The 16,600-nt window shown below is 39.2% G+C and overlaps 1 protein-coding gene across 2 annotated transcripts in view; it reads left to right on the top strand.

Annotated features, from left to right (window-relative positions):
- The window catches only part of IFT74 (intraflagellar transport 74), a 123,118-nt gene that overhangs the window by 45,008 nt on the left and 61,510 nt on the right, over positions 1–16,600 (top strand). For both annotated transcript variants that reach the window (XM_061425113.1, XM_061425112.1), the window contains exons 12-13: positions 899–939; positions 7,754–7,833. In XM_061425113.1, coding sequence (XP_061281097.1) covers positions 899–939; positions 7,754–7,833 — 121 coding nt within the window. The remainder of the gene's footprint in view (positions 1–898; positions 940–7,753; positions 7,834–16,600) is intronic.

Genomic DNA, 16,600 nt, shown 5'->3' with positions numbered 1-16,600 from the left:
CCACAGGAAAAACCATAGCCTTGACTAGACAAACCTTTGTTGGCAAAGTAATGTCTCTGCTTTTGAATATGCTGTCTAGGTTGGCTGTAACTTTCCTTCCAAGGAGTAAGCGTCTTTTAATTTCATGGCTGCAGTCACCATCTGTAGTGATTTTGGAGCCCAGAAAAATAAAGTCTGACACTGTTTCCACTGTTTCCCCATCTATTTCCCATGAAGTGGTGGGACCGGATGCCATGATCTTCATTTTCTGAATGTTGAGCTTTAAGCCAACTTTTTCACTCTCCTCTTTCACTTTCATCAAGAGGCTTTTGAGTTCCTCTTCACTTTCTGCCATAAGGGTGGTGTCATCAGCATATGTGAGGTTATTGATATTTCTCCCGGCAATCTGGATTCCAGCCTGTGTTTCTTCCAGTCCAGCGTTTCTCATGATGTACTCTGCGTATAAGTTAAATAAACAGGGTGACAATATACAGCCTTGACATACCACAAAAGTTACTCATTGTTTTTCTGAAATTGAAATGTAATGGGGATTGCTAAATCTGGCAACTCTACTTTGTGTGTAGGTTGGGAGTAGGTAACAGGGGGAGCAGGGGTAGGGAGACAGTCTCAAACATCCTAGATATTTATTTAAACTGATTCAGTCCTGAAAATGTGTTAATCTCATTGTGCTTTGTTGGATATATCAGTCACCACTCTTTCTTTGAGGAGGAAAGAAAAATGTGTGACTAGTTCCCCAGTGATGTTCCTTTTAACTTAAAAGGTTGAATTTTAAGAAATAAGTTAAAAGAAAGAGACTAGATTTGACATTTTAGTACATGCCTTTAGAAGGAAAATCTCTTTAAGATGGCCTAACAATGAACAGTTCTTTAAATTCTGTTTTCTCTTTGTACATTTATAGGTTAAAGAAGATAATCAGGAAATAGCCAGCATGGAGCGACAGTAAGTACATTTACATTAGGACATTTTACATTCATTTCTCATCTTTTAAATTGTGTAAGTGTATAAGAGATGCATATTGTTAGTCCTTTTTTTCAGTGGTTCATAGTGACAATGCAGCTTTCAGTTTTATTTATAGCTTTAAATAATTCTTTGAATGTTTAGTTAGGAGCCATTATGTAGTATAATTACTTTTTTAAAACAGCCTTATTGTGATGTAATACATACTATACAATTCACATATTTAAAGTGTACAACTTAGAGGTTTTTAGTATATTCACAGAATTGTGTAACCACCACCTCAGTCAATTTTCAAACACTTCAGTCACCCCACTAACAACCCACATCCCATCATATCTCTCATCCCCAATTCCCAGCCCTGGGCAACCACTCTGCTTTATGTCTCTATAGGTTAGCCTGTTCTGGACATTTCATATAAATGAAAGCATACAATGTATAGTCCTATGTGGCTGGATTCTTACACTTAGCATAATGTTTCCCTTATGGTTGGGGACACTGAGTGTACCAGTGCAAGTGCATGGGACCTTTTGAAGGAGGTCACCATTATCTTCATTACCTCCACCATAGTTTGGCCTCAGGTCAAATAACATGGAGGAAACACAGCCCTGCCCTTCAACAGAAAATTGGATTAACGATTTACTGAACATGGCCCCACCATCAGAATAAGACCCAGTTTCCCCCTCAGTCTCTCCCATAAGCTTCCATAAACTTCTTATCCTTCTCCATCAGAGGGCAGAAAACCACAATCACAGAAAACTATCCAATCTGAACACCACACCCTTGTCTAACTTAATGAAACTATGAGCCATGCCATGTAGGGCCACCTAGAATGGATGGGTCATGGTGGAGAGTTCTGACAAAATGTGGTCCACTGGAGAAGGGAATGGCAAACCCTTCAGTGAACCTTGAGAACCTCATGAATAGTATGAAAAGGCAAAAAGATAAGACACTGAAAGATGAACCCCCCCAGGTTGGTAGGTGCCCAGTATGCTACTAGAGATCAGTGGAGAAATAACTCCAGAAAGAATGGAGAGATGGAGACAAAGCAAAAACAACACCCAGTTGTGGATGTAAAGTGATGGAGGTAAAGTCTGATGCCATAAAGAGCAATATTGCATAAGAACCTAGAATGTTAGGTCCATCAATCAAGGCAAATTGGAAGTGGTCAAATAGGAGATGGCAAGAGTGAACATCGACATTTTAGGAATCAGCGAACTAAAATGGACTGAAATGGGTGAATTTGACTCAGATGACCATTATATGTACTACTGTGGGCAAGAATTTCTTAGAAGAAATGGAGTAGCCATCATAGTCAACAAAAGAGTTTGAAATGTAGTACTTGGATATAATCTCAAAAACGACAGAATAATCTCTGTTCGTTTCCAAGGCAAACCATTCGGTATCACAGTAATCCAAGTCTATGCCCTGACCAATATTGCTGAAGAAGCTGAAGTTGAATGGTTATGAAGACCTACAAGACCTTCTAGCACTCACACCCAAAAAAGATGTCCTTTTCATTATAGGGGACTGGAATGCAAAAGTAGGCAGTCAGGAAATACCTTGAGTAACAGGCAGATTTCGGCTTGGAGTACACAGTGAAGCAGGGCAAAGGCTAATAGAATTTTGCCAAGAGAATGCACTGGTCATAGCAAATACCCTCCTCCAACAGAAGGGAAGACTCTACACATGGACGTCACCAGATGGTCAATACCGAAATCAGATTGATTATATTCTTTGCAGCCAAAGATAGAGAAGCTCTATGCAGTCAGCAAAAACAAGAGGAGTTGACTGTGGCTCAGAGCATGAACTCTTTAAGCCAAATTCAGACTTAAATTGAAGAAAGTAGGGAAAACCACTAGACCATTCAGGTATGACCTAAATCAAATCCCTTATGATTATACAGTGGCAGTGACAAATAGATTCAAGGTATTAGATCTGATAGACAGAATGCCTGAAGAACTATGGATGGAGGTTCTTGACGTTGTACAGCAGGCAGTGATCAAGACCATCCCCAAGAAAAAGAAATGGAAAAAGGCAAAATGGTTGTCTGAGGAGGCCTTACAAATAGCTATGAAAAGAAGAGAAGCGAAAGGCAAAGGAGAAAAGATATACCCATTTGAATGCAGACTTCCAAAGAATTGCAAAGAGAGATAAGAAAGCCTTCCTCAATGATCAGTGCAAAGAAATAGAGGAAAACAATAGAATGGGAAAGACTAGAGATCTCTTCAAGAAAATTAGAGATACCAAGGGAACATTTCATGCAAAGATGGGCACAATAAAGGACAGAAATGGTATGGACCTAACATAAGCAGAAGATATTAAGAAGAGGTGGCAAGAATACACAGAAGAACTATACAAGAAAGATCTTCATGACCCAGATAATCATGATGGTGTGATCACTCATCTAGAGCCAGACATCCTGGAATGCCAAGTCAAGTGGGTCTTAGGAAGCATCACTAAGAACAAAGCTAGTGGAGGTGATGGAATTCCAGTTGAGCTGTTTTCAAATCCTAAAAGATGAAGCTGTGAAAGTGCTGCACTCAATATGCCAGCAAATTTGGAAAACTCAGCAGTGGCCACAGGACTGGAAAAGGTCAGTTTTCCTTCCAATCCCAAAGAAAGGCAATGCCAAAGAATGCTCAAAGTACCACACAGTTGCCCTCATCTCACACGCTAGCAAAGTAATGCTCAAAATTCTCCAAGCCAGGCTTCAACAGTATGTGAACCATGAACTTCCAGATGTTCAAGCTTGTTTTCAAAAAGGCAGAGAGGAACCAGAGACCAAGTGGCCAACATTTGTTGGATTGTGGAAAAAGCAAGAGAGTTCCAGAAAAACATCTATTTCGGTTTTACTGACAATGTCAAAGCCTTTGATTGTGTGGATCACAATAAACTGTGGAAAATTCTTCAAGAGGTGAGAATGCCAGACCACCTGACCTGCCTCCTGAGAAATCTGTATTCAGGACAAGAGGCAACAGTTAGAACTGGACATGGAACAACAGACTGGTTCCAAATCAGGAAAGGAGTACATCAAGGCTGTATATTGTCAGCCTGCTTATTTAACTTATATGCAGAATACATCATGAGAAATGTTGGGCTTGATGAAGCATAAGCTGGAATCAAGATTGCCGGGAGAAATATCAATAACCTCAGATATGCAGATGACACCACCCTTAGAGCCTCATGAGGAAAGTGAAATAGGAGAGTGAAAAAGTTGGCTTAAAGCCCATCATTCAGAAACTAAGATCATGGCATCTGGTCCCATGGCAAATAGATGGAGAAACAGTAGAAACAGTGACAGACTTTATTTTTTGGGGCTCCAAAATCACTGCAGATGGTGACTGCAGCCATGAAATTAAAAGACAGTTACGACCAACCTAGAAAGGAAGAAAAAGAAAGACAGTGATGTCACTCTGTAGTGTCCGACTCTGCAACCCCGTGGACTGTAGCCTACCAGGCTCCTCCGTCCATGGATTCTCCAGGCAAGAATACTGGAGTGGGTTGCCATTTCCTTCTCCAGGGGATCTTCCCAACCCAGGGATCGAACTCACGTCTCCCACACTGCAGGCAGATGCTTTACCTTCTGAGCCACCAAGAGAGCCCTATGACCAATCTAGACAGCATATAAAAAGCAGAGACATTACTTTGCTAACAAAGGTCAGTCTAGTCAAAGCTATGGTTTTTCCAGTAGTCATGTATGGATGTGAGAGTTGGATTATAAAGAAAGCTGAGCAGCAAAGAATTGTTGCTTTTGAACAGTGGTGTTGGAGAAGACTCTTGAGAGTCCCTTGGACAGCAAGGAGATCCAACCAGTCCATCTTAAAGGAAATCAGTCTGGAATATTCATTGGAAGGACTGAAACTGAAGCTGAAACTCCCAGTACTTTGGCCACCTTATGTGAAGAACTGACTCATTTGAAAAGACCCTGATACTGAGAAAGATTGAGGGTGGGAAGAGAAGGGATTGACAGCGGATGAGATGGGTTGGATGGCATCACCGACTCAATGGACATGAGTTTGGGTAAACTCTGGGAGTTGGTGATGGACAGGGAGGCCTGGTGTGCTGTAGTCCATGGGGTCACAAAGAATCAGACATGACTGAGTGACTGGACTGAACTGAATGTTTCCAAGGTTCATCTATGTTGTAGCATGTATCAGTATTTCATTTCTTTTTATTGCCAAATAATATCCCATTGCATGGATAGACCGTATTTATTTATCCATTCATTAATTGATAGACATTTGGATTTTTTCTGTTTTTTGGCTATAATGGATTATGCTGGTATGAAGATTCATGTACAAATTTTTGTGTGGACATATATTTTTGCTTCTCTTGTATATTTACCAAGACTGGAATTTACCTGGGAGTGCTGATTCACACAATAACTCTATATTTAACTTTTTTGAGGAGGTTCCAGACTATTTTCCAACGCTGCTAAACCATTTTACATTTTCACCAGCAGTGACTAAGTATTCCAGTTTCTCCATGACTTTATCAACACTTGTTAATTACCTTTTTTTTATTATAACCATTATAGTGTGTGTGAAGTGGTATCTCATTGATTTGCATTTTCCTGATGACTAATGAATGATGTTGAACCTTTTTTCATGCACTTATTCGTCATATGTATATATTCTTTGGAAAAATACTGTTCACATTCTTTGCCCATTTTTTTCCATTCAGTTTTATAAATTTTATTCGTGTTTTGGCTGTGTTGGGTCTTCCTTACAGTGCATGGGCTCTTTGTTGCTATATGCTGGCTTTCTCTAGTTGTGGAGAGGGAGCCAGTCTTTAGGTGCAGCACGTGGGCTTCTCCTTACAGTGACTTCTCTTGCTGTGGAGCACAGTCTCTAGGGTGTGGAAGCTCAGTAGTTGTGGCTCATGGACTTAGTTGCCCCATGGCGTGTGGGATCTTAGTTCCCAGACTGGGGATTGAACCCATGTCCCCAGCACTGGCAGGTAAATTCTTAACCACTGGGCCACCAGGGAAGTCCTCCCAATTTTAAATTGAATTATTAATGTATTTTTGACTGTGCCACGCAGGATCTTAGTTCCCTGACCAAGGATTGAACTGGAGTCCCTTCCATTGAAAGTGCAGAGTCTTAACCACTGGACTGTCAAAGAAGTCCATTTATTGTCTTATTACTGAATTGTAAGAGTTCTTTATATATGCTAAATAGATTCTCTCATTAGGTAAATGACTTGCAAAATTTTTCTTCCATTATGTGGATATTCTTTTTACTTTATGGTGTTCGTTGAAACACAGAAATTTTAAATTTTGATGATATCTGGTTTGTTTTCTTCTGTTGCTTGTGCTTTTGGTGTCAAGAAACCAGTGCCTAATTCAAGTTCACAAAGACTTATGCTTATGTTTTACTTTTATTTAACTGTTTTATAGTGCAGTTCTTATGTTTAGATCTGTGATCCATTAACTTATGTGAATGGTATGAGGTAGGAGTCCAATTGTATTCTTTTCCTTGTGCATTTCCAGCTGTCCCAGTACCATTTGTTGAAATATTCTTTCAACAAATGTTGTTTAATGTTCTTCCTCTGTTAAACTGTTTTGGTACCTTTGTCAAAAATCAGTGTATATAGATACAGTCCTTTTTCTAGACTCAAAACAATTCTATTCCATGGCTATATGTGTCTTTTCTTATTCCAGTACCATACTGTCTTGATTACTATTTGTTGTTATTATTCAGTCACTAATCATGTCCAACTCTTTACAACCCCGTGGGCTGTAGCATGCCAGGCTCCCTGTCCTTCATTATCTCCTGGAATTTGCTCAAATTCATGTCCATTGAGTCGGGGATACTATATAACCATCTCATCCTCTGCTTCCTTTTTTCTCCTTATGCCTTCAATCTTTCTCAGCATCAGGGCCTTTTCCAGTGAGTCTGCTCTTCACATCAGGTGGCCGGAGTATTGGAGTTTCAGGTTCAGCATAATTTCTCCCAAAGAATATTCAGGATTGATTTCCCTTAGGGTTGACTGGTTGAATCTCCTTGCAGTCCGAGGGACCCCCAAGAGTCTTCTCTAGCACCAAATTCAAAAACATCAGTTCTTTGGTGCTCAACCTTTTTACCTTTTTTATGGTCCATGGTCCAACTCACATTTGTACTACTGGAAAAATCATAGCTTTGATTATATGAACCTTTGTCAGCGAAGTGACATCTCTGCTTTTTAATGTGCTGTCTAGGTTTGTCGCAGCTTTCCTTCCAAGGAGTAAGCGTCTTTAAATTCTATGGCTGCAGTCACTGTCTGCAGTGATTTTGGAGCCCAGGGAAAGAAAATCTGACATTGCTTCCATTTTTTCCCCTTCTATTTGTCATAAAGTGATGGGAGCAGATGCTATGATCTTGGTTTTTTTCTAATGATTACTATAATTTTGTAATAAGTACAACTGCTTTTGTGAAAATTTTAACCCATATAATCTGGTCTCAATGGTAAATTTTCTGTTATTTTCCAACTTTTAAGACAAACTTTCTAACTTAGTTTAGCTAAAGATTTTTTTATTTTCTTAATATGACAAGTAAAGTTCAAAAGAACTTTGGGGAAGTGTCTGCTGTTGAAGTCAGGCAAGCTGACATTCTCGGAATACACTTGTACTTTAAAGATGAATCACGAAAAAATATTTTTCTCTCAAAATTGATAGTTCTGTTCTCAGAATAAAGCATATTTTTATCAATATTATTTCTGCAGATTAGAAAAGATTAAAGATTTTGTAATATCATCACTAAATGTTTTTATTGAATAGCAAAATCATCTGTCATAGATTAAATAATATTTTCAACAGGTTAACAGATATAAAAGAAAAAATAAATCAATTTAATGAAGAAATTAGACAACTTGACATGGATTTAGAAGAACACCAAGGTAATTTTTTTATATTTTTATGATATATAATAATAGACTAAAAAATAGATACATAGCAATATTTATATAGTACTAGGGTCTCAGGGACTCTTTGCCTGGGGTTTATTATTTAATTCTTTGTGATATCACTAAGTTTAATTGCTAAAATACTAAACTACTACAATACTAAATATAGTTAGTATTGAATTAAAGCCAACTAAAAGCTGTATGTAACTTAAAATAGTTGTATAGAAAAGGGAACTCTCTAACACTGTTGGTGGGAATGCAAACTAGTACAGCCACTATGGAGAACAGTGTGGAGATGCCTTAAAAAACTGGAAATAGAACTGCCTTATGATCCAGCAATCCCACTGCTGGGCATACACACTGAGGAAACCAGAAGGGAAAGAGACATGTGTACCCCAATGTTCACTGCGGCACTGTTTATAATAGCCAGGATATGGAAGCAACCTAGATGCCCATCAGCAGATGAATGGATAAGAAAGCAGTGGTACATATACACAATGGAGTATTACTCAGCCATTAAAAAGAATACATTTGAATCAGTTCTAGTGATGGATGAAACTGGAACCTATTATACAGAGTGAAGTAAGCCAGAAAGAAAAACACCAGTACAGTATACTAACGCATATATATGGAATTTAGAAAGATGGTAACAATAACCCTGTGTACGAGACAGCAAAAGAGACACTGATGTATAGATCAGTCTTATGGACTCTGTGGGAGAGGGAGAGGGTGGGGAGATTTGGGAGAATGGCATTGAAACATGTATAATATCATGTATGAAACGAGTCGCCAGTCCAGGTTTGATGCACGATACTGGATGCTTGGGGCTGGTGCACTGGGACGACCCAGAGGGAGGGTATGGGGAGGGAGGAGGGAGGAGGGTTCAGGATGGGGAACACAGGTATACCTGTGGCGGATTCATTTCGATATTTGGCAAAACTAATACAATATTGTAAAGTTTAAAAATAAAATAAAATTTAAAAAAAAAAGAAAAACATAAAAAAAAGAAAAAAAAATAAGAATTTATTTTGTTTTGCCAAGAAGTTCTTTTTTAATCAAGTAAAATGGGTTAAAGTTGCTCACAGATTTCTAAGTTATACTTCTTTTCATGGGCAATGTGGTAGAGTTGCAGAGGAGTGAGGATCAAGTCATAAATGTCACAAAAGGTCAGGAAGTTATTCCCCAGAGGGCCCAGTAATGAGGTAGCAAATATTGATTATCGAGTTCCCTGTCACCTTCCCCTAGCAGTGGCATTTGAAGAGCCAAGGAAGAACCAGAGCTCTGGGGGTGGAAACGCTGTGGTGTGGATGTGGGAGCTGCAGTGTGTGTGTGTTTGGGGGAGACTTTGGGTGTTACAGATTTCTAACCAGCTTCTCTCTAATAAAGGGTTACTATGGCACTTTAATCACATATTAACTGCAAACCAGTTAGTATGTTAATTGGATTATCAACACTTGACTATATATTCTTAAAGTTAGGTATGGTATTGTAAATAATATACCTAGTATAGCAGAACAGATTAAGAAGAAGTGGCAAAAATACACAGAACAACTATACAAAAAAGGTCTTAATGACCTGGATAAACATGATGATGTGGTCACTCACCTAGAACCAGACATCCTGGAGTGTGAAGTCAAGTGGGCCTTCAAAAGCATTACTATTAAAGTTACTGGAAGTGATGGAATTCCAGTTGAGCTATTTAAAATCCTAAAAGATGTTACTGTTAAAGTGAAAGTGAAAGTCGCTCAGTCATGTCTGACTCTTTGCAACCCCATGGACTACACAGTCCATGGACTTCTTCAGGCCAGAATACTGGAGTGGGTAGCCTTTCCCTTCTCCAGGGGATCTTCCCAACCCAGGGATCGAACCCAGGTCTCCCGCACTGCAGGCGGATTCTTTACCAGCTGAGCCATAAGGGAAGCCCGTTACTGTTAAAGTGCTGCACTAAATATGTCAGCAAATTTGGAAAACTCAGAAGTGGCCACAGGACTGGAAAAGGTCAGTTTTCATTCCAGTCCCAAAGAAGGGCAGTGCCAAAGAATGTTAAACTATACAATTAAGCATACAGTTAGGGCTTCCCTGATAACTCAGTTGGTAAAGAATCCTCTTGCAGTGCAGGAGACCCCAGTTGGATTCCTGGGGTCGGGAAGATCCACTGGAGAAGGGATAGGCTACCCACTCCAGTATTCTTGGGCTTTCCTTGTGTCTCAGCCAGTAAAGAATCCGCCTGCATTGTGGGAGACCTGGGTTTGATCCCTGGGGTTGAAAAGATCCCCTGGAGAAGGGAAAGGCTGCCCACTCCAGATTTCTGGTCCGGAGAATTCCATGGGCTGTATATGTATAGTCCATGGAGTCGCAAAAAGTCAGACACGATTGAGTGACTTCACTTTGACTTTCACATTTTGTGCTCATTTCACGTGCTAGCAAGGTTATGCTCAAACCTTCAAGGTAGACTTCAGTAGTACATGAACTGAGCCTCCAGATGTACAAGCTGGGTTTAGAAAAAGCAGAGGAACCAGAGATCAAATGGCCAACATTGTTTGGATCATAGAAAAAGGGAGGGAATTCCAGAAAAGCATCTACTTCTGCTTTATTGACTATGCTAAAGCCTTTGACACTGTGGATCACAACAAATTGTGGAAAATTCTTCTTTTGCAAAGAGCAGAAAAAATCTTGATGCTGAGAAAGTAAGAGGAGAAAGAGGGGATGCAAGGATGCTCCTTCATCCTTTGGAGGAGCAAAACATGAGACGGTTAGATAGCATCACTGACTCAATGGACATGAATCTGAGCAAACTCCTCCTCCTGCCATGCTGCAGTTCATGGCGTCTCAGAGTCGGACAGGACTTAGCGACTTTACAACAACAATAATGGCTGAAGAAACGTAGCAGGGGAAAAGGGTGTACTTTTGCTAAATTTTTTATTTCAATTTTAATGCAGTCTGTTAGTTTTATTTGTACTTCTTCTTGACTTATGAGTAATAGTGTTAGCTACTATTGATTACTTATCTGGACTGGTTAGTTTGTGATCTTTACAGAAACCCTTTGAAGCCTCGTTAACCTCTTTTATACTTGTTGAAGCTCAGAGAAGTTACTCATATTTTCACAACTAATCACAGGTAGAGTCTAGATATAAACCAAGTTCTCTTTGACCCCAAAGTCTTAGTTTTATTGCCCAAACCTGATCTTGGCTTTCTGATATGACGTGCTATATTTGTGAAATGAAAATATTCTTTTGAAATGCTTACAGTCCTACTTACATGTGGCTACATGGCTTCCCTGGTGGCTCAAAGGTGAAAGCGTGTGCCTGCAGTGTGGGAGACCCGGGTCCTATCCCTGGATTGGGAAGATCCCCTGGAGAAGGCAATGGCAACCCACTCCAGTATTCTTGCCTGGAGAATCCCATGGATGGAGGAGCCTGGTAGGTTACAGTCCACAGGGTCACAAAGAGTCAGACACGACTGAGTGACTTCACTTTCATTTTCTCATGTCAATGGGATCTCTAAAAACAGACAGACTTTAAGCCCTGATTATTAGGAAAGTAAACTTATCTAAGCTTTCATTTTCTCATTTGCAAAATAAATATAATGGTCCTACCTCACTAAGATTTATGAATATTAAATGGTACACATGGTAAGGTAGGTTCATTAAGGTCATGTTATTTTCTTTATTAAATTATTTTATTGCTTTTAATTTATATAGATCTAGTATTGCAGATTTCTGAGAAATCTGAAAATGTTCTTGATTTCAGATACTTTATAGGATACATTTTAAATAATATTCCACATTCTAAATTTAAATTTATTAATTGCTAGTTCTAAAAGTTCCTCTGTTCTTCTTCAGGGGATCTTCCCAACCCACAGATTGAACCAGGTCTCCTGCATTGCAAGCAGACTCTTATACCATCTGAACCACCAGGGAATCCCAGTTCTAAAATAAATAGAATGCTTTAAATTGTAGCTTCCTTTCTCCTTTTCGTTTTTGAACATTCTTTTTCAAAAATTCTTTGTCCTTTCTTCCTGTGCTATGGCTTGCACTATCCAGTTCACCAACCAGGGATCGAACCTGTTCCCCTTGCGGTGGAAGCACAGAGCCCTAACCACTGGACCACCAGGGAATTCCCTGTCCTTTTTGATTAATGTAGAAAGATGCAATCTATAATAGTTACGAAAAAAAAGTAGCAAAAAAGTATATATACATATGCTTTTTAATTTTGTACACACATACACACACATGTCTGGGTGTGTGCTCATTTGCTCAGTCATGTCCAACTCTTTGCAACCTCGCGGACTATAGTCAGCCAGGCTTCTTTTTCCATGGAATTTTCCAGGCAAGAATCCTGGAGTTGGTTGCCATTTCCTACTATAGGAGATCTTCCTGACCCAGGGATGAAACCTGTGTTTCTGATGTCTCCTAAATTGGCAGGTGGACTCTTTACCACTGTGCCACCTGGGAAGCCCATATTTATATATGTAAATATAAGAATATATGTGATATATAAGTATTATGTGTTCATATATATCTCTCAATGGATTAGTTTTCTGTTCTTCTACTACCCTATGATCATCCTGAATATTGTGAACAGCATAGGGATTTTTCTTAGTTAAGGATCTCATTATTTCTTGCCTGAACTACTGCACTAGTCTACTAACTGGTCTCCCCACCTCCATTCTTGCTCCCTCTCAGATTCATCCACCACAGTATGCCGACTGACTTATGTGAAATGCGATTTTCTGTCATTCTCCTACTTAACAGTGGTTCTCAATGACCTACAAGATAAAATTTAAGAATCTTTGTATGGCATTCTAGTTCTTCCATAATCTGGCCTGTTCATCGTCAATCTCTTTTTCTATCCCTCGTCATCTCTATGCTTACATTCTAATAATAACAGTAATCTATTATACCAGTGGTACCTCACACCTCACCCCCTTTACCATATATCAAAGGATTGTTTCACGTTCAATCCTTTGTTCCTATTATTTATTCCCTTATCTTCAATGTTCTTTTCCCTGTTATTTATCTCCCTAACTTCTCATCTTTTAAGATCTAGCTCACGTATCCTTTCATGTCCAACATAATTAACCCTGACTTTCCTCCCTGACCTATTTCTGGGCTGGGCTAAGTGAATGACCCCCTCTGTTATCAGAGCAGATGGCTGGCATAAACGCATTGACCACAAGACTACCACTTTCTACTTAGATGTTTGTCTTTCTCTTAGGCTGTGTGTCCTCCAGGACAGGGACTGTGTCTTGTTTCCTCTTTCATCAACACAGTGCCTGGGAAAATAAGCATTCAATAAATCTTTATGGAATGAATCAAACAGGCCTTATTTTATTTAAATATTTTAAAATGATTATTAATTTTTGGCCACACCTTGCAGCTTGTAGGATTTTACTTGCCCAACCAAGGATTGAACCCCAGCCTGCCACAGTGAGAGCACAGAGTCCTAACCACTGGACCATGAGGGAATTTCCAGTCCTGTATTTTAGAAGGGAAAGATCTGTAGAGTCAATTAAAGGTGATAATTGGCCTCTAGTCACTTCTTTGGGCCCTGCAGTTCTCTTTTAAGAAGTTAATCTTTTTTTCCTTCTGCGCTGGGTCTTCGTTACTGTGTGTGGGCTCTATGTAATTGCAGCAAGTGGGGGCCACTCTCTTGTTGTGGCATGGGCCTTCTCATTGCAGTGGCTTTTCTTTTTGTGGGGTGTGGCTCTGGGCCACTCTCTCGTTGTGGCATGGGCCTTCTCATTGCGGTGGCTTTTCTTTTTGTGGGGTGTGAGCTCTGGGCCACTCTCTCATTGTGGCATGGGTCTTCTCATTGCGGTGGCTTTTCTTTTTGTGGGGTGTGAGCTCTGGGCCACTCTCTCGTTGTGGCATGGGCCTTCTCATTGCGGTGGCTTTTCTTTTTGTGGGGTGTGAGCTCTGGGCCACTCTCTCATTGTGGCATGGGTCTTCTCATTGCGGTGGCTTTTCTTCTTGTGGGGTGTGGCTCTGGGTACGAGAGTTTATGTAGTTGTGATGCACAGGCTCAGTTGCTCTGCAGCATATGGCATCTTCCCAGATCAGGGATCGAACCTATGTCCCCTGCTTTGGCAGGTAGATTTTTAACCACTGGACCACCAGGGAAGTCTGGCCCTCTAGTTTTTAAGATATACAAATATACTCTTATATGCAGAGAGAGCTTGATGAATTAGCAACAGTTTTATTACCTTCTAGAGGATTCCTACCTTCGCAGTATATGATTTTCAATAAAGAGGTGGATTCTTTATTTTTCCAATAAAGAGGTGGATTCTATGTGTGCATTCTCAGGAGTCCCTTGACTTAAGATTGTGGATAATCTGCTTCTTAAAATGTGGAGGATTATCAGGTTGACTCTCTGGTCCATACTTATCTCTACCCCTGGCTTCATTCCTTCTGACCCATTTTATTAATTTCTTAGATGTTACCTGGTTTCTTCCATGTATGGCATCTGTGTATAATCCAGCTTGGCTACCTTTTGCCTTGTAGGGGTTCTGGTTAAGATAGGGTTTAAACCATAAATGTGTTTGTTCATGTCTGACCTTGTTAGTACTCCTCCAACCTTTTGATTTTCAAATAAACTTTTAAAAGTTTTGCATAATTTATTCTAAATTTAAAGGCATCTTTTGATATTGGTTTAGGTATAGTTACGTTCTCTGCTAGGTATTAATGGTGGTACTGTAATCCAACAGCTTCATTAAATTCATCATATTTAGGCATTTTTTAAGTCCTTAAAGTTATAATTTGCTAAAAGTTACATTGCCAGACTGTTTGAGACCCTATGGACTGTAGCCCACCAGGCTTCTCTGTCCATGGGATTTTCCAGGCAAGTATACTGGAGTGGGTTGCCATGCCCTCCTCCAGGGGATCTTTATTATTATTGTTTCCTTTCCTATATTCCTCATTGCCAGGAGTTTGACCTTTAAAAATTCTTTTTACTGTCATTTTAGAGGAGTTTGGGGGTGGGGTGGGGCGAGGTGCACACTCAACCTTTATAGAAAAATTACAAGTTATAAATTTATCCAGAATTTCTGAAGAGTTTAATCATCTTGAATGTTTTTCATTTTACTGGTTTGTGGGTGTGTATGTTTTGCCTCAAATGACCATTCTCATGTGTTTTCATTAACTGTGCAATTATCGACCAGCATCTATAAGGATACCTACCCCTTCCTGCTTTTTAAAATTTTTCCTTAAACTAGTTCAAGTTATTTTAAAGACTCCAAATAACTTATTTTTTAACTGTATACTTTTTAAATACAAATCTGGTATATACTATCATAGGGAAAATTCAAGCAGTACCAAAGTGTATAAAGTAAAAAGGCATCTCCTTTCTCCTCATACTCATCCTTCATTGCTTTTCTCCTCATACTTGTACTTCAGAGGTAATCATTGTTTACAGCATAGCCTTTTAGACTTTTTTTCTATACATAGCACACATATATAATTGTATATATATATATATATATTTTATATATGTGTATATTTAATTAAGTGATACACTATAAAGTTCTTCTGAGCTTGAGGTTTTTAACTTTGTACTTACAAAAACTATTAGCTGTGGTCATGTTGATATGGTTTTTAAGTAACATTAGCTATATCCACATTGACATTTGTTGTTGTTTAGTTGCTAAGTCATGTTCAGCTGTTTGCAACCCCGTGGTCTATGGCCCACCAGGCTCCTCTGTCCCTGGGATTTTCCAAGCAAAAGTACTAGAATGGGTTGTCATTTCCTTCTTCAGGCGATCTTCCCAACTCAGGGATTTAACCCAGGTCTCCTGCACTGGCCGGAGGATTCTTTACCACTGAGCCTCCAAGGAAGCCTCTACATTGATTGACATTAGGTTGTTTCTAATTTTTCACTACCAAGAATAATGCTGCAGTAAATAACCTTGAAAATTTCCCCTTGATACATACATGTTTGTTAATTTGTTTATTTCTGTAGGCTAAATTTCTAGAAGTGAAATTTTGAATAGAATGTTATTTATGTATACAATTTTTATTATTTTTTAAAATTTCTTTCCAGAAAAGGTTGTACCATTTTATACAACTACAGTTCAGTTCAGTTCAGTCGCTTAGTCATGTCCGACTCTTTGTGACCCCGTGAATCGCAGCACGCCAGGCCTCCCTATCCATCACCAACTCCCGGAGTTCACTCAGACTCATGTCCATAGAGTCAGTGTGTAAAAGTGTTTCCTCACCAGTGCTAGTTATTAGTTTTTGTCAGTCAAGATAATACAGAGCTCTCTGACAATTCAGTGTTTTCCAAGGCCTGAATCTGTGTTACTATGATGATCCACAAGGTGGGGCTAATTTTCTGGACATCTACATACTCAGACTGGGCTTAAGGAACGCAGTTTACAAAGTACAGTCACATATCTCCCCAAGAAGGATTTTTGGACATCATCACTAACTATAAATTATTCCTTCAATTTGAGAGTATGGTATTTTCCCAGAGATTGATGAAACAAACTATCATGTGGTTATTAATACAATATATCACAGACATCTAAATATCTAACAGCTCTAATGTGATAAATATATGTCATCATAAAAGGCTATAGGATCATAAGATTACTGTCTTAAGTTTCAAATGAATTCATTTCAGTTTATTCCATGATTTATATATTGCTTTCAAGAACAGTAAAAAAGACAACCATTAAATGTTTAGTGAGTGCCAAAAAAAAGAATAGTAAAAACATAGAATACAACCCTTTGGTTTGTCTGTAGGTTACTTCTTCCTACTCATAG

This window comes from Bos javanicus, chromosome 8, assembly GCF_032452875.1.
Source record: "Bos javanicus breed banteng chromosome 8, ARS-OSU_banteng_1.0, whole genome shotgun sequence".
Lineage (NCBI taxonomy): Eukaryota > Metazoa > Chordata > Mammalia > Artiodactyla > Bovidae > Bos > Bos javanicus.
This window is presented reverse-complemented; position numbering and strand designations above follow the sequence as displayed.